Source organism: Periophthalmus magnuspinnatus, chromosome 5 (genome assembly GCF_009829125.3).
Source record: "Periophthalmus magnuspinnatus isolate fPerMag1 chromosome 5, fPerMag1.2.pri, whole genome shotgun sequence".
Classification (NCBI taxonomy): domain Eukaryota; kingdom Metazoa; phylum Chordata; class Actinopteri; order Gobiiformes; family Gobiidae; genus Periophthalmus; species Periophthalmus magnuspinnatus.
This window is the reverse complement of record NC_047130.1, coordinates 16,903,509-16,927,623: the sequence shown is the minus strand read 5'-3', so window position 1 is coordinate 16,927,623 and position 24,115 is coordinate 16,903,509. Positions and strand designations below refer to the sequence as shown.

Here is a 24,115-nt window from a genome sequence, read left to right as displayed (position 1 = left end):
GTCAGTTTTAACTCAACCATCGTCTCATACCAAATGTAATATTATAATCTCCATATTTCAGTCATGTTCTGGTCTTAAAGTGACAGATTTGTATTTCAATGTTGTGCCAATACAGTGGTCCCTCGTTTATCGTGGGGGTTATGTTCTAAAAATAACCCGCAATAGGGGAAATCCCTAAAGTCGTCTTCAGTCGTATGTTTTGCAGCTGTAAAACCCCTCACCACACACTTTATACACTTTTCTCACACAGACATTAACATTTTCTCACATTTCTCTCTTTGTTCATTTTCTCTCTTGTTTAAATACTCTCAAAGTTCAAACCTTCGTAGGCGCCTTTGTCGGTCACAGTGAAAATATTTATTTGCGGGAGCTGGAATCACACCTCCAGCCTGTGGGGCAGTGGATCTGTCCACTCAACCAATGACGTTTATGTCGAGAGCGGAATTTTAACCAGCAACCTTCAAATCAGTGGACAAACTGAGCCGCACTATGTACATTTTCAGATGAGGGTCCACTACCTGCTTGTTTCTATTAAGATTCCGTTGTGATGCTTTGCCTGGAATGTTCCACAGTAAGGCATTAAACCCGTCTTATCTCTGTGGAGACGAGCATCACGTGTTATAGATCAGCTCTGTGGTGAGGCAACCCGCTGACAGTAAGAATGCATGTAATTGAATAAATACAAGATACGAACCACTGAACATTCCAGACCCTTCAAAGAGACAAACCAGGTGGACAATCCTCCACCAGAAAAGTTACACAGTGCTGCTTTAACCATGCACACTCTATGGGCTGCATAATTAAATAATGTGTTTGTGCTTGTATCTCTATGGTTCTCATCTCTGACCCCTGTGGATCATTATGTTAGAATTTACACATTTTAAATCACAATATTCATTTAAAATGACTTAATAAAAGAAACATTTCCACTGACTTCCGTGTTAGAAAACTGTGGCGCCCAATGGGAGCTGACGTCACCGTAAACATCATGACAACAAAGAGCTGCATGCTGTCGGCGCCCCCTATGGACAGCTGCACATCACACCACTGTTCCTCTAAGCTGCGCGCGTGCGCAATTGCGCACTGCTGACACGGTCCCCGCGCACAGAAAATCTGTGCTGCGCACAAAAAAATCGAACCGGAATTGAAAATAAAAGAAACACACAACAATTCATTCTGCGCTATTTGTCAATGTGATTCAGTGAGTGTGACCGGGGACGAGCTGCTCCAGACAATTATGTGATTCACATACGTATCTGCGCAGCTTATCCACGTCATTGACAGGCTCCTCATGCGCCGCTACCAGAGTTTTAGCCGATGTGGCCGATGTGGAGTGAAGACTCACTAATGATGCTAATGATGCTAATGATGCTAATGATGCTAATGATGCTAATGATGCTAAGTGCTGTTTATCCCCTTAACGTTCCGACGGCCCGCGCTCTGGCGCACAGTTTTGTAGCAGTTTTGCGTTTTAAACATGACGAAACGGACAAAACAAAGGAAGTACGCGACCGAGGACACTGTGGATGTTTGTACAAGTTAAACTAGAGGCATCTCGGACCCGAAGCGGTTCGTGGAACCGAGTGAAGATATCATGATGGACTCTGGAGCAGAGGGACCTTATGTTTTGATGGACTGGATGCTGTTGCTGATCGGTAAGCGTGGTTTATTCTGCTATTGACTTAATTGTGGGTCAAATGTGTATTATGTGTAATCATTAGCGTTAGCTAATGCCAAAGTGTCTTGCCTAAGGACACAATGACGGAAGTTGGTCCGAGCGGGACTCGATGCTCCAACCTCTAACCACTGAGCCTCTGTCACAGACTGACTATCACTGTCACATGTCACAGTGTATTCTTAGTTTCCAGTGTGTGTTTGTTTACATTTTGAAGTGTGTGTGTTTGTTCACTGTTTGCAGTGTGTGGTTTGTAAATATATATTTATTTTGACCCATACCACTTGTTTTGAATATATTTTATATACAAATACACATTTTATATTGTGTTTTGATATGTTATGTAAATGTACAGTAATAGAGCAGCTGTGCAGATACAGATTCCTCTCAGTGTGTGTTGGTCATTGATACTGTCACTAGTTTATGAGTTGTAAAAATCAAATGATTGTGTCATATACTGAAAAAGAGTTATCGGACTGTCTCCCAGACACAGTAGGACAATCTCACTCAGTGCCCAGCAAAAGCTTCACACAATGGCTTATACTCATAATACAAGTCAGAGCTTTATCATAAAAATGTTAAGTGTGTTTTCAACATTGGAGTTTTATAGTTGGCTTGGTTTGGTTGGAAGCTCATGTTTTGCCATAGTTAAAATTAAATATTTATACTTCCAATAGCATTAACATACTACACAGGTCATGAGCAAGATTTTTGTCATTTTCATTGTATAAGTGGCTAAAGCACTTAATTAAAAGTCTTATAACAGAAATGTAAATGCAGTAATTTGATTCTTTTAATAACCATTTAACTTGGATGGATGCGATGCAGCATGACCACAGTGCGCACGTCTGATGTCGCTCACACTGGTCCATGGGACTGCTCAGGGAGTTTGTGTGTTTGCTCAGACTCGTGAAAAATTAGAGGGAACATTGCATCACACTAGCGAGCAGCAGATTTTTTTTTACATTTGTACCAAAATGACTACACGACACTCCCGAATCCTACGAGTATCACCAATTAAGAAAATAAAACTGGAGAAGGAAGCGTGTACGTCACAGTGGGCGTGTCACAGTGGAGCTGAAACCGGGGGTTGTTTGGCAAAATGGCGTCTGAACCATCGGCTTCCTCCAGCCTCCAGTCACTCACACACACTACATCTATTGGGGTGACAGTGGCTCAGTTGGTAGAGCATTTGTCCACTGATTTGAAGGTTGGCGGTTTGAATCCTGCTCTCGACATAAACATCATTAGTAAAGCAGCTCCCACAGATGAATGCTGTGGTTGTGTCCTTGGGCAAGACACTTAACCCCCCCTCACCCCCAGTGTGCACTGGTGTGTGAATTTGTGTTTGAATGTGTGAGCAGTTCCTTGATGCAAAGTGCTTTGAGTGACTTGAAGTTGGAAAAATGTGAATATTTGGGTGGTCGTAGTTGGATTATTTAGACCTGGTTTTGTCTAAATCATCTTATACGCTCCTCTGGATACTTAGTTTAACTTTTTTCATATTTATACCAGTTTTTGCCCCAAGGTAGGCTCCTCTTAAAGGGCCAGTATATTACACAAAGCTGACTCTTGTGAGCTTTAAACCATCTTATAATGCTGTTACCTCCTCAAAAACAGACCTGGAGTTGTGTTTTGTTTCATTCACACATGTTTGAGTAACACTTTATTATTAGTCTGTCACATCTCCAAAGCTCCAAATGCTCTGTGCTTCCTGTATTACAACATGATGACATCACACGGTGGAACAAAGTATTTTCAGTTTGAGAGAAGAACTCAGCCTAAATATGCAGGTTTCTGTGTTAAACATGTGTGAATTAAACAAAACACAACTCCAGATCTGATTGTGATGAGGAAACATTATAACAGATCAGAAAATGTCATAATGTGTTCACTTTAATACAGTCTAATCTAAATAAACACACCCATTTTGCTGTGGGACAGTAGAATAATGTGATCCATCCTCACTAAAAAGTCCTAATATTGTGCTGACTGTCACACCGCAGCCAAAAAAGAACAGAAGCAGATTTCCTTTTAGTCAAATGACAAACAGAGGACCCTCTGGGGGAGTCCTGTCCGTCAACACGGCCCTGTGACAACTGGAACTCAACTCCAGACCCCAGCGGTGTGTGTGCTGTGTGGTACGGGCAGGAACAGGGTCAACTTCCACAAGATGAGACTAGAAACGAGAAATGAAACGAGACCAGATGAGATTTTTACACAAGTCATAATGAATAAATGATCTGATTCAGTTCCCTATTTTCACAGTTTATGATTTATGTTTATTATATTTTTGTAGCCCTGTTTTTTTGGAACTACAACCATTTTTATCCAGTCCAAATATAAAAACAATATGAATATCTCACAAGATAATTTTTCTCACGTGTGCAAGTAAACTGTATAAAGAAGTGGACTAAGTGAGTGTGACGTCACCCACAGTGTTCAGCTTCAGTCAAATGAAGCTCATCGAGGCTGGAGCAGTTATAGGGTGAATTTGGAGCAGAGTTTCATATTAGGAATTCCAAACAAGTATCATAGCAACCAAAGAGCCAATCTGGAGCGAGGCTGTTGAATCAGTTCAGCTGTTGTTAACACTAGCAGGAGGGACCTCGGGGAAAGAAGGCGCCTGATTTGTCTGTTATTAATGTTCATGTTTTGATTTACAGACACAATAGTGAAATAAAAACCCCAGGATCATGTAGAGAGGGTTAATATGAACATTTAAGACCAAATTGACAAGTCTGACAGCAGCAGTCCCCCTCTCTCCCTGTCCTCCTATCCTTCTTCTCTCCATTTCTCCTCCTTTCCTCACCCTTTCTCTCCTCTTCTCTTCCTTCTCTCCCCCTCTCCTCCTCTCTGTCCTCTCCTCCTTCTCTCCACCTTTCCTTCTCTCCTCTCCTCCTCTCATCTGTCCTCTCCTTCTCCTCTCCATCTCTCATCTCTCCTCCTCTCTTCTCCTCACCATCTCCTCTCTCGCTCTCCTCTCCTTTCCTCTCCCTCGCTCCTCCTCTCTTTTCCTTGCTTTTCCTCCTCCTCTCCCCCTCTCCTCTCCTCCGTTCCCTTTTTCCTCTCCACTCCTCTCCTCCTCTGACAGCAGCAGTTACAGAGAGAGGGACCACAGTTTTTCAATAGTAGGTGAATTGGAGCCAGAGTCGATTGAGCCGACTTCCTATTTGGAACGTGGTGCTAGCAGGTTAGCTGTGTCCATTTATTTAAACAGTCTATGTTTGAGCACAATCTTGTGGCAGTTTTGACGGGATCTTGTCTCGTTCCTCCTGCAGAAGCTTAAGGCTGATGACTAAAGGAAAATATCTACTATATGTTTGCAATTTATGTTTTAATATTGTGTTCACAGTTCACATTTTAAGTTGACAAAAATCTGACACACAGGGACTTAATGAGATTTTATTATTAAAGGTGCATTGTGTAACTTTTCTGATAAAGGGTCTGCTCACTTGCTGCTTTGCCTATACATGTTCGTAGTATTTCTCTAAACACAACTATAGCCATGGAGACCAGTAGGTGATGTCATAATATGCAGCACTGTGGGACATCCCAGGCAAAGCAGTACTGTCGCCATGGAGATGAGCAGGTGGCAGACCCCCCTCCAAGGACACAGTGTGTGTGACTGTTCATACAGTCAGACGCTACAACAATGAGTTTGTATTGATTGATGGACCTAATCAATAAAAAAGGCAAAGTATTTATCATTCTTTTGTGAAGAAAAGAAATGACGTCATGACCACAGAGAGTGTAAAGACGTCACCCACAGAGAGCGGCTCCCGTTAAACGAGGCTCATCCAGGCTAGAAGTTATAAGGGCCAATTTGGAGCCTGTTTGTCTGTTATTAATGTTCATGTCTTGATTTTCAGACACAGTAGTGAAATAAAAACACCAGGATCATGTAGAGCGGGTTAATATGAACATTTTAAGACCAAAATGACGAGTCTGACAGCAGCAGCAGTCGCCCTCTCTCACTGTCCTCCTCTCCTCTCTGCCTCACCCATTCTCCCCCTCTCCTCTCCTTCCCTTTCTACTTCCCTCTCCCTCTCTCCTCTCTTCTTCTCTCCTCCTCTCTTACTTCTCCTCCCCTCTCCTCCTCTGTCCTCTTCTCCTTCTTTCCATCTCTCCTCTCATCTCCTCTCCTCCTCTCTGTCCTCTTCCCCTCTCCTCCATCTCTCCTTCTCTCCCGCTCTCCTCCTTCTCTGCTGTGTTCCTCTCCTCTCCCGCCCTCCTTTCCTCTCCCTTTCTCCTCCTCTCCCCCTCTCCACTTGTCCTCTCCTCCTCTAATTCTCTCTCCCTCTCTCCTCCTCTCCTCCTCTCCTCCTCTGACAGCAGTAGTTACAGAGAGAGAGACCACAGTTTTTCAAGGTAAAGTGAATTGGAGCCAGAGTTGATGGAGCTGAACTGCCTGTTATCACTTCCTGTTTGTAACGCGGCGTTAGCAGGTTAGCTATGTCCATTTATACACACAGTCTGTTCTCCCAAAATACAAAATTACGGGCAAATAAACGAGGGATGCAGTGTTATCTCCGACACTGAAACATCTTCTGGATCAGATATCGGATTCCGAATATCGGTTCAGTCGATTTCCTGGTTGGAAATACACATTAATGCAACAGGACTATTTCCTGGTCATATTTGACACAGAAAGTCTCAGTATGTTTGAACTTTTATTAACACAAAGCTGTTCTGTAGTTTAATAACAGCTCGAAAACACACGTGGATCAGTTTTGTCTTATTTTATTTGCATTTTAAGGAAATAAATGTGTTTTCAATCTCAGGAATCAGCAGATCCTTAAATCTACAGAGTCAGAATCGATGTGTCACTAAAATAAACTTATCAATAGACACGTGTTTTTAAAATATGTGTCTCTATAATGTGATAATGTTGAGCAGGAGGTGAACAGTTTCTCGTTGTTACTTGAAGAACGTCTGTCCAGATGTGAGACGTCTGGGAGCTTTTTAGGAGGGGAGAGGTTTTTATTGCCTGAAATGTTCCGCAGTATGGCATTACACTTCTGTATCTTACATTTTAATCAAGTACATGTGTTTTTATTGTTGAGAAATACCCTTTAAAAACATGCAGTGTCACCGTTCCACAGATCTGACCTGTAAATTGTTCTGGTGAATTTTGGATTTGAACCTTTTGGATATTTCATAGACAGGTGAATCTGAAAAACTCCAATTGATACTTTGCAGCTGTGTCATCAACATTCCCTGGGGGTGTGATGCTAACTATAGGCACTGGTTTGTCTGAAGCTCGTTAGACAAGTTAGTCAAGTTTGACTTTAATCTGAGCTTTGTTTTCACACAATCTGACCAGAAAGAACTGACTAATTTGGCTGATTAGTGCAGTTGAACAAGTCCCTCTCAAATAACATTACAATCTCAAGCTAGCTAGCATTAGCGTTAGCATTAGCCAACAGTTTTTCAGTTCGTCACACTCGCCTTTTTGTTGAAAATCAAACTCCTGAACAGGACTATGAATGATCGGATTGTTTTTAAAATCCATTTTGCATTTTTTTCTTGAGCTTTAAAACTTAAACCTTAAACTTTTTTGACAGTGTTTGCTAATGTGTGCATTGTGTCACCATAGTAACTGCTGGACATTCTGCCATAGACATACATGTTGAACAGCCCCAGTACAGTGTCACCACAAATGTGCAAACTGGGGCATTCTGAGCTCCATGCAGGCGCCAGACCTCCACCAGAGAAGTTCCATAGTGCTCCTTTAAAATGTGACCTCCTCTTTCTTGTTGCCATGGCGCCGTAAAGCCTCTTCAGGTGTCCTCTGAACCCCTGTCTCTGTCCCAGGTGACCTCTGAACCTCTGTCCCAGGTGTCCTCTGAACCTCTGTCTCTGTTCCAGGTGTCGTCCTGAGGCTGAAACATGTCGGATAAAATGTCCAGTTTCCTGCACATCGGAGACATCTGCTCCCTGTACGCCGAGGGCTCCACCAACGGCTTCATCAGCACACTCGGGTCAGTCCTCTCCTCCTCTCTCCTGCTCCACCTCTCCTCCTCCTCCTCCTCCTCCTCCTCCATCTCTCCCCCATCTCCTTCTCCCCCTCTCCTCCATCTCCTCCTCTCCTCTCGCCCTCCAACGGCTTCATCAGCACACTCGGGTCAGTCCTCTCCTCCTCTCCTCCTCCTCCTCTCCTCCTCCTCCTCTCCTCCATCTCTCCTCCTCCTCTCCATCTCCTCCTGTCCTCTCCCCCTCCAACGGCTTCATCAGCACACTCGGGTCAGTCCTCTCCTCCTCTCCTCCTTCTCTCCTCTTCCCCCTCTCCTCCTCCCCCTCTCCTCCATCTCTCCTTCTCTCCCGTCCTCCTCCCCTTCTCCTGCTTCTCTCCATCTGTCCTCCTCTCCTCTCCCTGTTCAACGGCTTCTTCAGCACACTCAGGTCTCTCTCCTGTCCCTCTCTCTCTCACCCTTCTTCTGTTCCCCTCTCCTCTATCTCTCTTCTTCTCCTCTCCTTTTTCCTCTCCTCCTCTCCTCCCCTCATACCCTCTCTTCTCCCTCCTCGTCTCTTTCTTCTCTCCTCTTCTCCTCTCCCCCCTCTCCTCCTCTCTTCTTTCCTCTTCTCTCTTCCTCTCCTCTCCTCCTCTCCTCCTCTCCTCCAGAGTCACTCCTCTTGTACTTGTGCCACACTTTGAGATCCACTCGTTTAGTTCTATCATTACTGAACATAAGCCAAACAAACCTAAAAGAAATTATAATTAGTTAGTGAAAGTTGTTGTAGCTTAAGCCCGGTTTGATATGGATTTTGTTTTTGAGCCGATACGATACTTCGCTTTTAAAATCCACAGCGAGACCCACAAATATATCTCAAGCTGAAGTAAACATCACAAATATTTAAAAAAAGTGTCACATGCGCCATATAACTCCCTTCTATTTCCATTTTTCCTCATGAGTCAAAAGGTTCACACAGAGAATGAGGAAGAGCCAAAAAATATCAGCATCGAATATCGGCATCGGCTGATACTGATATCGTACAATCTCATCTGTAATTTCAAAGCTTCTTGTCATGTTTCAGTGTGTTTATCAGTCCTCCATTTCCAGTAGAAACGAGCAGATTACAAACATGGCTGCTCTCGTGTGAACGCGCTCAAACGACACCGACGTCATGGGTAGTTTAGGTTTACAGACGCCCCGAGTACAGGTGAAGTCTGACACCGTACCTTTAAGAGCAGAGACTCAAAACTGATTCAAGGAACGACACAACATCTTTGTGTAAATAAAAGTTCAAATATTATGAGCCTTTCTGAACCGACTACAACCAGTGAACAGTCTTATCACATCAATTTATATGTCCAACGCATAGGCTGTAGCTAACCTGCTAGCGCCGCGTTCCATTAACTCTAAATAACAAACTGCTGCTCTCAGACTCGTCATTTGGTCTTAAAATGTTTGTATTAATCCGCTCTACATGATCCTGGGGTTTTTATTTCACTATTGTGTCTGTAAATCAAGATATGAACATTAATAACAGACAAATCAGGTGTCTTCCCCTGGGGTTGCTTTAACAGCCTTGCTCTGGATTGGCTCTTTGGTTGCTATGATACTTGTGGTTGGAATTCCTAATAATGAACTCGGCTCCAGATTAGCCCCTATAACTGCTCCAGCCTCGATGAGCTTCATTTGGAGCTGAACGCTGTGGGTCACACTCACTTTGTCCAGTTCTTTTTAGTGACACGTGAGTCTGTTGAATCACTGCCACAGTTTGACCAATTGTTTAAGTGACTCTGTGTCGTCGGGTCAGACTCAGCTCTCGTCTGTCTGAGAGAAACAGGAAGAGTGCTCATGTACAGGACGAGAGGAAATGAGGGATAGAAGAGAGGGAGAGAGAAGAGAGTGCTCATGTACAGGAGAGGATGAGATGGAATGAGTGATAGGAAAGATAGAGAAGAGAGGGAGGAGAAGAGAGCGCTCATGTACAAGAGATGGTGTTATGAATGAGTGATAGAACAGAGAGGGGGGGGAGAAGAGAGCGAGAGAGTGAGAAGAGACGAGAGAGAATAGAGGGAGAGAAGAGAAAGACAGACATGGACTTGGAGAGAGAAGAGAGAGAGGGAGAGAGAATAGAGGGAGGGAAGAGAAAGACAGACAGGGAGAAAGAAGTGTGAGAGGGAGAGAGAAGAGAAAGAGAAAATAGAAGAAGAGAGGGAGAGAGAGAGAATAGGGGTGGGCAATGAAATGAGAGAGAGAGAGAGAGAGGAGGGTGGGCATACAGATAGAGGGACAGAGAGAAGAGAGATGTGTATGGAGAGATGGAGGGGAAAAAAAGAGCACTTAGCACCTCTGTTTACAGCTCGCCCACTCACAGCATCAGGACCCAGCTCCAAATCAGCTCCAGACCAGGTCCAGACCAGCTCCAGACCAGCCCCAGACCAGCCCCAGACCAGCCCCAAACCAGCCTCAGACCTGCCTCAGACCAGCTCCAGACCTGCCTCAGACCAGCCCCAGACCAGCCCCAGACCAGCCCCAGACCAGCCCCAGACCAGCCCCAGACCAGCCCCAAACCAGCCTCAGACCTGCCTCAGACCAGCCTCAGACCAGCTCCAGACCAGCCTCAGACCAGCTCCAGACCAGCTCCAGACCAGCTCCAGACCTGCCTCAGACCAGCCTCAGACCAGCCTCAGACCAGCCTCAGACCGGCCCCAGACCAGCCTCAGACCGGCCCCAGACCAGCTCCAGACCGGCCTCAGACCAGCTCCAGACCGGCCTCAGACCGGCCTCAGACCAGCCTCAGACCAGCCTCAGACCAGCCTCAGACCGGCCCCAGACCAGCTCCAGACCGGCCTCAGACCGGCCTCAGACCGGCCTCAGACCAGCTCCAGACCGGCCTCAGACCAGCTCCAGACCGGCCTCAGACCGGCCTCAGACCAGCCTCAGACCAGCCTCAGACCAGCCCCAGACCAGCCCCACACCAGCTCCAGACCAGCTCCAGACCAGCTCCAGACCAGCTCCAGACTAGCTCCAGACCAGCCCCAGACCAGCCCCAGACCAGCCCCAGACCAGCCCCAGACCAGCCTCAGACCAGCTCCAGACCAGCCCCAGACCAGCTCCAGACCAGCTCCAGACCAGCTCCACATTGTATGGCATGGCACAGCAGGGCTCAGAATCTATCATCTATAATCTAATCAAATTTATATAAACCTTTGTTTATCCTTTCATTGTACTGGTCCCAAACCTGGATAAATCAATACAAACATAAAGACACAGGGTTTCATCTTTGGATAAGGATTGAAAAGAGCCTTTAAAATCAATACCACATTTAACACAGAGGAGGAGTAATCTAATACTGTCAAAAGTCACACAGTTCTGTTTGTGCTGTTCCCAATTCTGGATAAATGAATTAGTTTAGTTAAATCAGTCCTATTGTGCTTGTGTCTCTATAGTTCTCATCTCTGACACTTGTGGATCATTATGTTATGGAGATATAGAAGTGGACTAAGTGAGTGTGACGTCACCCACAGCGTTCAGCTCCAGTCAAATGAAGCTCATCGAGGATAGAGTGGTTATAGGACGAATTTGGAGCAGAGTTGCATATTAGGAATAGGTATCATAGCAACCAAAGAGCCAATCCATAGCGAGGCTGTTGAATGTAACGCCCCTTCCTGCTCCCATCACAAGAGACAATATCAACTGGCTTCACTCAGTTTGGTGCTTTTAAGGTCGAGCACATAGACTGTGTATATAAATGGACGTAGCTAATGTGCTAGCAGGAAGTGATCATGGAGAAACTTCCAGCTCCGTCGACTCTGGCTCCAACTCACTTTCTGTGTAAAAACTGTGTCCTCTCTCTGTAACTGCTGCTGTCAGACTCGTCATTTTGGTCTTAAATGTTCATATTAACTCCCTCTACATGATTCTGTTTTTTTATTTCACTATTTTGTCCATAACTCAAGATATGAACATTAATAACAGACAAATCAGGCGTCCTCTTTCCTCAACGTCGCTCCCACTAACGTTAGCAACAAGTTTGATTGACATTGTTGCTAAGTACCTGTTAAACCAGCGGTGCAGGCAGATTGGCTCTTTGGTTGCTATGATACTTGTGGTCAGAATTCCTAACATATGCAACTCTGCTCCAGATCAGCCCCTATAACTGCTCCAGCCTCGATGAGCTTCATTTGACTGGAGCCGATCGCTGTGGGTGACGTCACACTCACTTAGTCCACTTCTTTTTAGTCCCCCCCCCCCCCCCCCCCACACACACACACACACATTCACACACAGACACAGTGGGTCACTGGGTCAAATACGGGCACATCACAGACAGTTAAATAATATTAAGCAGTTCTCAGAGGAATGAGGAAGTGAAGGATCTGTGAGTCTGTCCAGAGGAATGTACTGTGTGTGTGTGTGGACTCTACGGCTCAGAGCCAGACGCGGCTCAGAGTCAGACACGGCTCCAGGATTTAACTCGGTGGATATGAGAGAGAGAGAGAGAAAGAAATGCGTGAGGAGAGAAATGGGGGGAGAGAGGGATGTAAGAGAAGAGGGAGGGGGAAGAGGGCTAACAGAAGAGAGGGAAAGAGAGCGAGAGGAAGGCGAGAGAAGAGGGAGAGAATGAGAGAGAGGAATGAAAGGGAGAGGAGAGAGGGATGATCAAAAAGAGGGAGAGAAAGGAATGAAAGGGAGAGGAGAGAGGGATGGCAGAGTGAATTGAGAAGAGAGGGAGAGAAGAGGGAGAGAGAGGAGTGAAAGAGAAGAGAGGGAGAGAGATAGAAAAGAGAAACAGAAGGGGCAGATCAAGGGGGAGAGGGAGAGAAGAAGGAGAGACAGAGAATAAAAGAAAGTGAAGAAAAAGGAGAGAGAGGACGATGACCAGGAAGGTGAAAGATGGAGGTGGAATAGAGACAGAAGAGGTGGAGGGATGAGAAACGGGAAGAGAAAGTGGGATATAGGAAAGAGAGACGTTGTAGAGACTGATGTGTAATGAGTCATTGAGGGGAAATCCAGGTCTAGAACACTGTAAACAAACCACATTGGAGCTTTATTTTTCATAATCATTAACATTACAGATTACAGTTTACATTACACAAGAGAAGAATAAAAATACTCATATATATCAAACCCGTGAACACATTATGAAAACAGAACACATGCTAACTGTACGCACTGCTCTGTCTGAAGCTCTGTCAGGCTTTAACCTGAGTTTTCAGAAAATGTGCAGTTTAAATCCATTTTGTATTTTTACTTGAGTTTTTTCAGACAGTGCCAAACTTTTTTTTGGCAATGTTTGCTAATGTGTGTCACCATGGTAACTGCTGAACATTCCTCCACAGACATACACGTAGTCCCCTCCCAGCCTGATGTCACTGCAGAGTATCAATACCTTCCTAGACACACATTGGTACAAGTTTAGTTAAAAAAAAAAAAAAAAAAACTACACATAGTTACACAGGCTCGAGTTAAAACCACAGAGAGGATCTGACAGAGAAAGAGAGAAAGAAACAATGAAAGAAAGAGGATGTGGGAGAGAAAGGCCACTGTGAATCCCTCCATTTTTCATGAGTCATAGTGGGAGGTGGAGAGAGAGAGGGACGGGAGGGAGAGAGGGAGAGAGAAAGAGGGAGAGCGATAAAGAGAGGGAGGGAGGAGTGAGAGAAAGATGAGGGAGAAGGAGGGAGGGATGGAGGGAGAGCGATAGAGAGAGGAAGAAATGGAGGGAGAGATTGAGGGAGGGGGAGAGAGCTGAGAGGCAGAGTGACAGGGCGAGAGAGAAAGAGTGACATAGGGAGCGAGGAGCGAGATAGAGGGAAAGGGAGAGAGAGGGAGAGAATGACATAGGGAGCCAGAAGGAGAGAGGAAAATGGGAAGGTGGAGAGCGAGATGGAGACCTTTAGATTTTTGGGTCCCTGCATTTTTTATGAGTCATAGTGGGAGGTAGAGCGGGGGAGAGGAAGATGGAGAGGTGGAAAGAGAGAGAGACAGAGTGTGGGATGGAATGGAAGGAAGAGAAAGACAGAGTGAATGAGTGGGTGGGAGGGAAAAAGAGGGACAGAGAGAGAGAGAGAAATATAATGAGTGAGTGAGAGGAAGGGAAAATGCAGGAGGGAGAGACAAAGAGACAGAGTGAGGGAGGGAGGTGAAGAGGAAGAGAGGAAGATGGGAGGTGGAGAGAGGGAGAGAGATAGAGAGCTTTTGATTTTTGGGTCCCTCCATTTTTCATGAAGAGTGGGAGGTGGAGAGAGAGTTGGGGAGAGAGGAAGATGGGGTGGAGAGAGAGAGAGAAGGAGAGGAAGGGAGAGAGAAAGAGAGAGGGGTAGGTGAGGGAGAAGAAGAGAGAGGGGAAAGAGAGAGAAAAAATGAAGAGAGCAAAAGAGAGAGAGGAAGATGGGGTGGGGGGAGGGAGAAAGAGAGAATGGGAGAGAAGAATAGAGAGGGGAGAGAGAGCGAGAGAAAAGGAAGAGAGAAAGGGAGAGAGGGGGACAGAGAGAAGGAGACAGACAGACAGACAGAGAGAAGAGAAGGAGAGAGAGGGTGACAGAAAGAGAAGGAGACAGAACGAGAGGGGGACAGAAAGAGAGGAAGAGAGGAAGATGGGGGTTGGGAGAGAGAAAAAGAATGGGAGAGAGAAGAATAGAGGGGCAGAGAGAGAGAAAAGGAAGAGAGAGAAAGGGAGAGAGGGGAACAAAGAGAAGGAGAAAGACAGACAGAAGAGAAGGAGAGAGAGTGAGACAGAAAGAGAAAGGGAGAGAGGAAAATGGGGTGGGGAGAGAAAGAAAGAAAGAAAGAGAGAAGAATAGAGAGGGGGACAAAGAGAAGGAGAAAGACAGACAGAAGAGAAGGAGAGAGAGTGAGACAGAAAGAGAAAGGGAGAGAGGAAAATGGGGTGGGGAGAGAAAGAAAGAAAGAGAGAAGAATAGAGAGGGGGACAGAGGGGGAGAAAGTGAAAAGGAAGAGAGAGAGGGTGACAGAGAGAAAGGGAGAGGTAAAGAATTAGGGGCTTTCTGTCAGGTCCAGCGATATGGAGAGAGAATGAGTAAGTGATGAACTGAGGAAGGAAGAGAGAGATGGAGAACTGGATGAAGGAGAGAGAGGGAGCAGATTACATTACTACCAGTACAAACTACTACTACTAACAGGTCTGTCCATGGATTTCAGAATGATGGCAAATTACCACGGTTGCTGTAGCAAATAACAATTAAACCAAATATTAAACTATATATTTCTGTTTGGAGCACATTTTAAACACATCCTTGCAGCTGTTTTGTTTTATTGGTCTTAAAGTATGTGATATGAAAATCCAGTGAGAGAATTTTTAGTTTTCCCCAAATGTCAAAAATGTAAACAGAAGCTGGTTGCCATGTCAGTGATGTTATTTTAAGAAAGCTCAGTTCTACAGTTGTACAATGAGAAAAAAAAATCCCAAAGACTCTTCATCTCTATAAATGCCACAACAGTTTTGCTTAAGGATGAATTGTGTATTTCCTCCTTTGCTATTTCAGTAATGCTTTTTGGGCCTTCACTGACACTATCCAGCCCTCCTCTCCTCCTGCTTCTCCTCCTCCTCCTCCTCCTCCACGCCCCAATGTGGAGCCTCTTGTCTGGGTCACACTCGCAACCGCTCACCCCTGATCTTCTGGAGCTTCTGGAGAAAAGGCGCCTGATTTGTCTGTTATTAATGTTCATATCTTGATTTACAGACACAATAGTGAAATAAAAACCCCAGGATCATGTAGAGCAGGTTAATATGAACATTTAAGACCAAAATGATGAGTCTGACAGCAGCAGTTACAGAGAGAGAGGACACAGTTTTATTATCTAAAGTGAATTGAAGCCAGAGTTGATGGAGCCGGAAGTGCGTCCATGATCACTTCCATTCATATATACAATCAGATTCAGTTATTTATAATGGTCAATGATCAGCTTGGGTCTTTTTTATTCTTTTGGAGAATCCTCTACCAATTAAAAAGTGGTTTGGAGCAAGGTTCAGAATAGAAATTTGAATGGACACTTTGCAAATTTCAAAGACTGCATTTTTTTGTACCATTATGTCCTCCACACACAACAAAATAACTTGTCTTATTCTGTGTAAAAACTGCTGACCCTGTGGTTTAGATCTGTATAAGGATGTTCTGGACTGTCCCTGTGTGTCAGATGCCCTTCCGTTGTCTCCAGGGGGTCTTATTCTTTTTCTGCATTCTGTCAGTCCTTCTGGATGTGTTTAAAATCATAAATCTTATCTCACTCACAAAGCTTGTCAGGTAAATAATACTGAAAGCCATTTTGATTTGTTTTAATGAGACAAAATCAAATTGAATCGGAAATCTGAAAACTTTTTGTCATATCTAGTGTTGTCATGATACTAAAACTCGATACTAAGGAATCAACCTGATACTTGATGCTGATTCTGATGCCACGATGATGACAAAAACACTCTTTCTTTAGACAGTAGAATGTGATTTTCCACATATTTTTATTTCTTTAAGAGCGGAACCAACACAATTGTACATAACAGAGACTTCACTAAACATATTGTCTAGTTTTATCACATTTGTTTTTGCTTTGTTTTGTTTTGTTAACGTTAAGCCAATGTGACATTCGTAGAGGTATTTCCAGTTCTGTTACGTAGCAACTGTAACGTTCAGAGGGGCCAAACCCGTTCTGAGATTACACATTAGGTTTATAGACTAATAAAACCATGACATCACATTCATTTTCTGATTTTGTTTGTGTCGATGTCAAAGGTAAAGGTCTTTTTACAACTCAGCGCTACTTCCTGTATTTTTGTGCTTTTCCTCCCAACATTTTCGCACAGACTGATGTAAAACCTGGCCTGTCACAATAATTACTAGGTCTATATCAACTTATCATTCTGTATATGAAGCTGGAACAGTGTATATTGGGGTAAATATTAATTGTGAGTTATTTTTCTTTGCAAAAATGGGGTGATTTGGAGTGTTTTTGTTGTAGTAGGATTAGATTTGAGCTGTGGAGGAGTGAATAATTCTCTTCTACGGTTAAATATTGGGTGAATTCTTTATACAGACTGTGGTACGATCTCACCAAACCAAGTCAGAATTAGAAGCCTGTTGAATGCACTTAAAGTAACAATTATTAACCATCATGGTTTTGGTTGGTCATGGTCTGTGTCCGAAAGTCCTCTTCCTACAGGGGGCACTATTTAGGGGTCTTGCCATTTTTAGTGGTGTCCAAATGTAATGTTGGTGAAAAAATAGTTCACTCAAAAATTCCCACAATGAACCTTGAAAAGTAGTGGGCATCAGTGATCACTAGAGCAGTCAGTATAGGCCACAATGCATTGTTGGAGTTGGAAAAACACCAGGGGACAGAGACAGGTCTTTAACTGGACACGACTGAATGAAGCAGAGAGAAGCGCTGGTTTATCTCACTGTTGATCCTGATTATGAATAAAACACTATTAAATAAACCGCTGATGTGTAAAGTTGCTAGTGTTTATCTTGAGCTGTTAATCGAGCGAGAATTTCCACATACAAGATACAAAAATAATAATAATCTAGTCCATTTACGTGAGATCCATCTTCATAAAAACTTGTGTGATTATTATTAGTCCATAAAGACTTGTGCCAGTCCAATCTGATCATTATTTATGACACAATTCAACTTTTATCAGAGTTTAGACTTTAGGCTTTTTTCACCCAGACCCAGAGTCACATGACCTGAAAGTAGTGAGCCGCACGTCTGAATCTCTGTAAACGAGTCTCTATATAAAGAGTGAGAGAATGGTGGGTGAGGGGCTCGGGGAGACATTCAGACACAGCCTTACTTACATTGAATTAGTATGTGCTTTTAAATGTTAGCATGTTCGAACACTGCCCTCTCTGTGTGGATGATTGTTTGAATAATCATGATTTCAATTACCATCAAAATAATTAAGATTTATTTATTTTTCTTTTTTGAGTAATTGCAATGTCTCTGTCCTTCTGCTCAGGCTGGTGGACGATCGTTGTGTGGTGCAGCCCGATGCAGGAGACCTCAACAACCCCCCAAAGAAGTTCAGAGGTGAGACGCGTTTAAACATGTTATGAAGGACAGCCCAGAGCGTCTCAAACTGCAGTGTCAGTACCACCAGGAGGACACAGTTTTCGATGGAGCTGATTGGTTGATTTTGCCTACTATAAATGGAGGATTGAGGCCTCTTGTGTTAAGACCTGACGCCAGCGTTGAGGCGCCTGATTTGTCTGTGGTTAATTCTCATATCTTGATCAACAGACAGAATAGTGAAATAATTAGCCCAGGATCATGTAGAGCGGGTTAATATGAACATTTTAAGACCAAAATGATGAGTCTGACAACAGTACTCACAGAGAGAGGGGCCACAGTTTATCAATAGAACGTGAATTTTAGCCAGAATCGATGGAGCCAGAAGTGCACCCATGATCATTTTCTATTTGGGACGAGGGAGCTAGCAGGTTAGCTATGTCCATTTATATATACTTTCTATGCTCACAATACTAAAATTTCAAACTCAGTTTTGATGCTATTAAAATATTTCTCAGTATAGACACTCATACATTAGCATCATTTCCATATTAGTTTTCATATCAGTATCAATGTGTACTTTTGACGACCTTATCATGCCTATTTATGATGCTAATGTTGTAAAATTACTCCATCCAGTAATTCATAATGTTCAATGACATCACGCTGGGGTGTTCTGCATGCATATCTATGGAAGAAAGTTCAGCAGTTACCATGGTGTTAGTGCAACGCACACATTAGCAAACACAGCCAAAAAAAGTTTTAAGATAGACAGAAAACCCACAAAATGGATTCAAACGATGCCTCTGATCAGTCTGGGCGTTCATGGTACTGTTTAGGTTTGATTTTTAACAAAAGATGCAACTGAAAAACTGTTGGCTAATGCTAGCTAGCTTTTGACTGTACTGTTATGTGAGAGGGACGTTTAACAACACAAATCAACTCATCCTTTTGTAGTCCCAGCTATATCAGTTTTTCTGGTCAGATTGTGTTAAAACAAAGCCGAACTTCAGACAGAGTATTGTCCCCGGTTAGCGCCACTGTCCAGAGTATTTTGACGGAGTTGATAGAGACACATATAAAGGTTATAACAGAGTGAGCCAGATAAACCGATAGAAAACAAGGACAATGGCTTTGTTTGTGTGGGATTGTGGTTCTTTCTCTCTGTTTGCCTGTACTTTGCGTTTCAGATCAGCTTCAGGCACATTTCACACAAACGTTTGATTGTCTCTGGCTGCACAGATCTTTCTTTGATATTCCTTGTTATGTAGCCTCCATGTAAATATATGGACTCTGTGTCTGATCTTTGATAGAAGCCAGTGTCCAGGCCTCCTGACCATTCTGTGTACTGGGGCGAGCTGTTTTGAACTCATGATATGGATCTTGATTTGTCTAATTTTAGCTACTTTCTTCATTTTTTTGTTTTGTTTGTGTTTAAAGTATGAGTTCAACATGTTTATCCATATTACAATCTTTCTAATGTTGTTTACTCATCACAAACAGACCTGGATTTGTGTTTTGTTTCATTCACACATGTTTAACACAAAAACCCTGCATATGAAAACACTCTGTTCCACTTTGTGATGTCATAATGTGGTAATACAGGAAGTGCTTCGTTGTGTTTTTAAACTCCATACACCTTCACTAGAATCATTTGGATCATTTCAGCCCTGGAATTGCCAATCTCTACTGAACTAAAGGTAAAAGGAGCTGTTAACATAAAAACTACCACTTCATGACATCACAAGGTGGAACAGAGTGTTTTGAGCTTTGGAGATGTAGACAGATGTAAAGTGTTACTCAAACATGTGTGAATGGAACAAAACATAAGTCCAGGTCTGTTTTTGAGGAGGTAACAGTGTTATAACATGACTTAAAGCTTAAACCAGGACTAAACCAGGACTAAACCAGGACTACAGCAGGAGGTCGGTCTCTGCCGTCCTCAGAGTGTGAGATGGTTCATTTGGCTCTAATGTGGGAGATGTACTTTGGTGCCACGGAGAGGACAGAGCTGTTTTTAAAGTTTAGCAGAATAAATGTTACTTTAAACCCCAGCTCAGTCGTCCCTTATTAGTTGTATATTTTTGCAGTGTCTTGGTTTTCACTCTCAAAAATGTGCTTTACAAACAGAAGGCTGCAGAATCAGATTGGAGAAGTTTCTATTATTAGCTCTCGTACAGGAAGTAGGAGTTTCATGTTTGTGTAATGCATCATTTACATTCTTGCTGCTTTAGAGGAAGCTCGTAGCAACAGCATTTTAGGAGACGTGTGTTTATGGAGCAGAGTTTTCATCCATAAAGCTTCCTCCAAATAAGAACAACGTCAAAATAAAGCTTTAGCAGATGATCAGAGAGACTCAACTATGAAAACCAAAAAATTTAAAACTAAAATAAAAAATATTATAATAATTTGGATCATAATTAAAATCGTCATGTTTTCTTTTTTTATTTTTGTTTTTACACTAGTTTTATAATTTATCAAAGTAATTCCCATGTTATAATGCATGTTGATTCATTACAGCTCTATATGTAAATGTCCCATAGTCAAATCCTCCTGTTTTTGCATAAAATTTTCATAGTCAAGGAATAATTAATTCTGTAACTGAACAAAAAAGCTGTTTGAGTGAAGATGTTTGGCTGCTCATCCAAGTAGACCTGTCATGATAAAACATTTTGAAGTGCCATATATCGCTGAAGTAAATATAGACAATAAATGGTAATATTGAAACCAAAACAAAAAGCTGAATTATCCCCCCCAAAAATATTCTAAAATCAAAACAAAACAAAAGAAAATGAAAGCAATGCTGAATACAACACTTAAGTAGATCGTTTGTGTCTATAATGAGGCATAGAAGTTCATAATTCAATCTTCTACAGCTCAAATCTTATCATAGACCAAAAAGTTCTCCACTAGTGCAAAAAAAAACAAAAAAACACGACCCCTAAAAAGTTTTGTTCCATCTAACGTAACTGAACTATTAATCGACAGAGTGATTACTGTGACAGGCCTCCATCCAAGCTGCTTTTTCAGTTCTGGTCAGATTACTCCTGGACACCGCCTTATATCTGTCTGAACTAACGGCCAATTTGGTGCTGAGTTCCATATTTGGAGTTCTGACCCCGAGTATCATAGCAACCAAAGAGCCAATCTGGAGAGAGACTGTTGAAGGTAACGCCCCTTCTCGTCTGCACCACTGGTTTAGCAGGGAGCGGGCGCTTAGCAACGTTGTCAATCAAACCTGTTGCTAACGCTAGCGGGAGCAACCCAATACGTACACAAGTAAAATAAAAACCCCAGGATCATGTAGAGCAGGTTAATACAAACATTTTAAGACTAAAACGTCTATGGTCCAGACATTGTGACTGGTGTCTTTTGTCTCTAAACGAGCTAAACCAGTTGTCCATCAGAGCCATGTGTCACATTAGAGTCAGGGCTCTGAACCTGCTGCTGTGGGTCAGTCTGTGTAGTTGTTGAGTGTTGTGTAGTTGAGTGGACTTTGAGTGTCCTCTGCCGCGGTCAGCTGCTGCAGACATGAGACACATGAGACCTGTCACTGAGGCTGGACCCTTCAGAGCTGAACATAAACAAAGAGAACCAGAGTAGCAGGGACATATGGGCTCCATTATGGGAAATTATTCAAACGGCGATTTGTTTAGAGCATAGACTGTATATATAAATGGACATAGCTAACCTGCTAGCCGCTACGTTCCAAATAGGAGCATGGGTGCACTTCTGGCTCCATCGACTCCAATCGGGTCTCATTCACTCTACATTAGAACATTTTCATCCTTCCCTCTGTAACTGCTGCTGTCAGACTCGTCATTTTGGTCTTAAATGTTCGTATTAACCTGCTCTACATGATCCTGAGGTTTTTAATTCACTATTGTGTCTGTAAATCAAGATATGAACATTAATAACAGACAAATCAGGCACCTTTTTGCCCTGAGGTCGCTGCAGCTAGCATTAGCAACAGGTTTGATTGACAGCGTTGCTAAGGGATGGGGAACCACCTTCAACAGCCTCACTTTCGGATGGGTTCTTTGGTTGCTATGATACTCACGGTCGGACTTTCTAATATGGACCGGTCGTTCACACACACACACACACACACCACTGTCATAATATAGGCAAGGTGGGTGAACTGTCTTGCCTAAGGACACAACAACAGAACCTGATCTAAGCGGGAATCAATCAGCTAAACTTCGGTCGTGTTGGGGGACCACTGCTCTAATCTCTTGAGCCGCTGTTGCCCGTAGGTAAACGTGTAGTCTGGGCATCGGGTTCAGATGTCTGTGATTAACGGAGGAATTAGCCAATCAGCGTCTGGTCTGACTTTAACAAAATCAACACAAGGAAAACAGACAGGGAATTCTGAACTATGACATGATATTTGAGACCATTCAAGTTGTGATTTTGTTTTGCGTGTATGTTTAACGCCCGTGTCCGCACCGATATAAAGCCAGTGTTTGAGTGTTGGCATGAGCCGTCATCAGGGTCCCTCTTGTCTCCAGCTGTTCCTCTGAGCTGGGTGAAGCGTGTCGTGTAGACGTGTGCAGAGTGTGGAGTCCTGTCCTCAGTCTCTCCTGAGCGGTTCCAAGTCTCAGTGTAATGTAAACACTTTATTCAGTGGAAACACAGGATTCTGCCTCTGAGTGCTGCACATGGGGCTTTTCTCTGATGCCTCTGGGCTGGTCCATGAAGTGAACGGTCAGATTTTATCAACAAGATGCAGGTTTTATGACGTTATTGCTGTTTATGTGAAGCAATTAATAACATATTCATTTACATTCTGCTAATCCTCCAGCTAGCTCTCCTCATAGCGTTCGGCTCCAGTCAAATGAAGCTCATAAAGGCTAGCATAGATTGTATATATACCTGCTAGCTGCTGTGTTCCAAACAGAAAGTAATCATGGGACCTCTTCCAGCTCCATTGACTCTGGTTTCAATTCACTTTCTATTGGAAAACTGTGTCCCCTCTCTCTGCTGTCAGACTCGTCATTTTGGTCTTAAAATGTTTGTATTGACCCGCTCTACATGATCCTGGAGTTTTTATTTCACTATTGTGTCTGTAACTCAAGATATGAACATTCATAACAGATAAATCAGGCGCTTCTTTCCCTGAGGTCCCTTCCGCTAGCGTTAGCAACAGGTTTGATTGACACCGTTGCTAACACCCGCTCCCTGCTAAACCAGTGGTGTGGGCGGGAAGGGGCGTTAACCTCAACAGCCTCGCTCCTGATTGGCTCTTTGGTTGCTATGATACTCATGCCTGACCTCAGACTTTGGAGGTACTACTACTACTACAAACTGGTCTAAAGTAATAGGTGTGAATTTTATCCCACATTATCTATATTTTAGGCTCTACAAAATCTAAATCCCTAAAGCAGCTATAACACATTTCTTAGTGTTATTCATAGTTTTATAGAGTTAACTAAACACAAACGAACATCTGTATGGTTTTAATTAAGTGTAAGTCCACCCAGAGGAGTCAAGGTGGGGGGGGCAAAGGGGTCTGTTGTCCCGGGCCCCAGGGTCTTAGGGACCCAGAATTGGACCTTCCTTTATATTAATTTATATTAGATGGAGGCCCATGTGAGACTTTTTGTCCCGGGGCCTGAGTCGTCCCACTTCCTGTTCTAAATATCTCTCCCCATTGTTGTATGTGCAGACGCAGCAGGACACTGAACCCTGTAGTTTGACCTAAAAAGCTTCTCTATGGAATTTTTCTGATGACAGTATCGTCACAGTTCTGCTTTCTTCCATGGAGATGTTATTGCTTTGCTTGGAATGTCCCACACTGTAGCATTAAACACATCTACCTCCATGAAGCCAGGCAGATCACACTACAGCGCCAGTGTTTTCTCAGCGATAAAAACCCCTGTAACTGAAGAGGTGTAAGATAATGCTATACTTTGGAACATTCCAGGCGAAACAATAACATAGTATAATAACACTAGAAAAGTTTCACGGTGAAGCTTTAACTTCTCCTCCAAGTGTGAGGGCTGTGTTTTGTCTGTTGCCGCAGACACTGAGCAGACGATGGTGTGACAGGTAGAACCAGGACAGAGAACGAGGCCTACATCAGAATAACTTTACTGCTGTCTCATACTTAAGAGAGGGAGGGAGAGAAGGAGGGAGGAAGGGAAGGACAGAAGGAGAGAGGGAGGGACTGAGAGAAGGAGAGAGGGAGACAACAATCCCACATCATAATAAATCTACCGCTGTCTCATTATGTTCTCATACCACAGAGAGAGGGAGAGAGAGGAGGAGGGATAGAAGGAGAGAATGAAGGGGACAGAGGGACAGAAAGAGGGAAGGATAGAAGAGGAGATGGGGAGAGGGAGGGAGGATTGAAGAGAGGGGAGGGGGGTAAACTGAGAGAGGGCGACAGAGTAGGAGAGATGGAGGGAGGAATAGAAAGAGAGAAAAAGAAAGGGAGAGAGAGAGAAAGAGGGAGCGA

At 43.5% G+C, this 24,115-nt stretch overlaps 1 protein-coding gene across 3 annotated transcripts in view; it reads left to right on the top strand.

Moving 5' to 3' along the window:
• Positions 1-24,115, top strand: part of LOC117370699 (inositol 1,4,5-trisphosphate receptor type 1) — a 177,087-nt gene that overhangs the window by 1,186 nt on the left and 151,786 nt on the right. For all 3 annotated transcript variants that reach the window (XM_055222037.1, XM_055222035.1, XM_055222036.1), the window contains exons 2-3: positions 7,547-7,659; positions 17,606-17,676. In XM_055222037.1, the coding sequence (XP_055078012.1) occupies positions 7,568-7,659; positions 17,606-17,676 (163 nt within the window). In that variant the 5' untranslated portion in view covers positions 7,547-7,567. The remainder of the gene's footprint in view (positions 1-7,546; positions 7,660-17,605; positions 17,677-24,115) is intronic.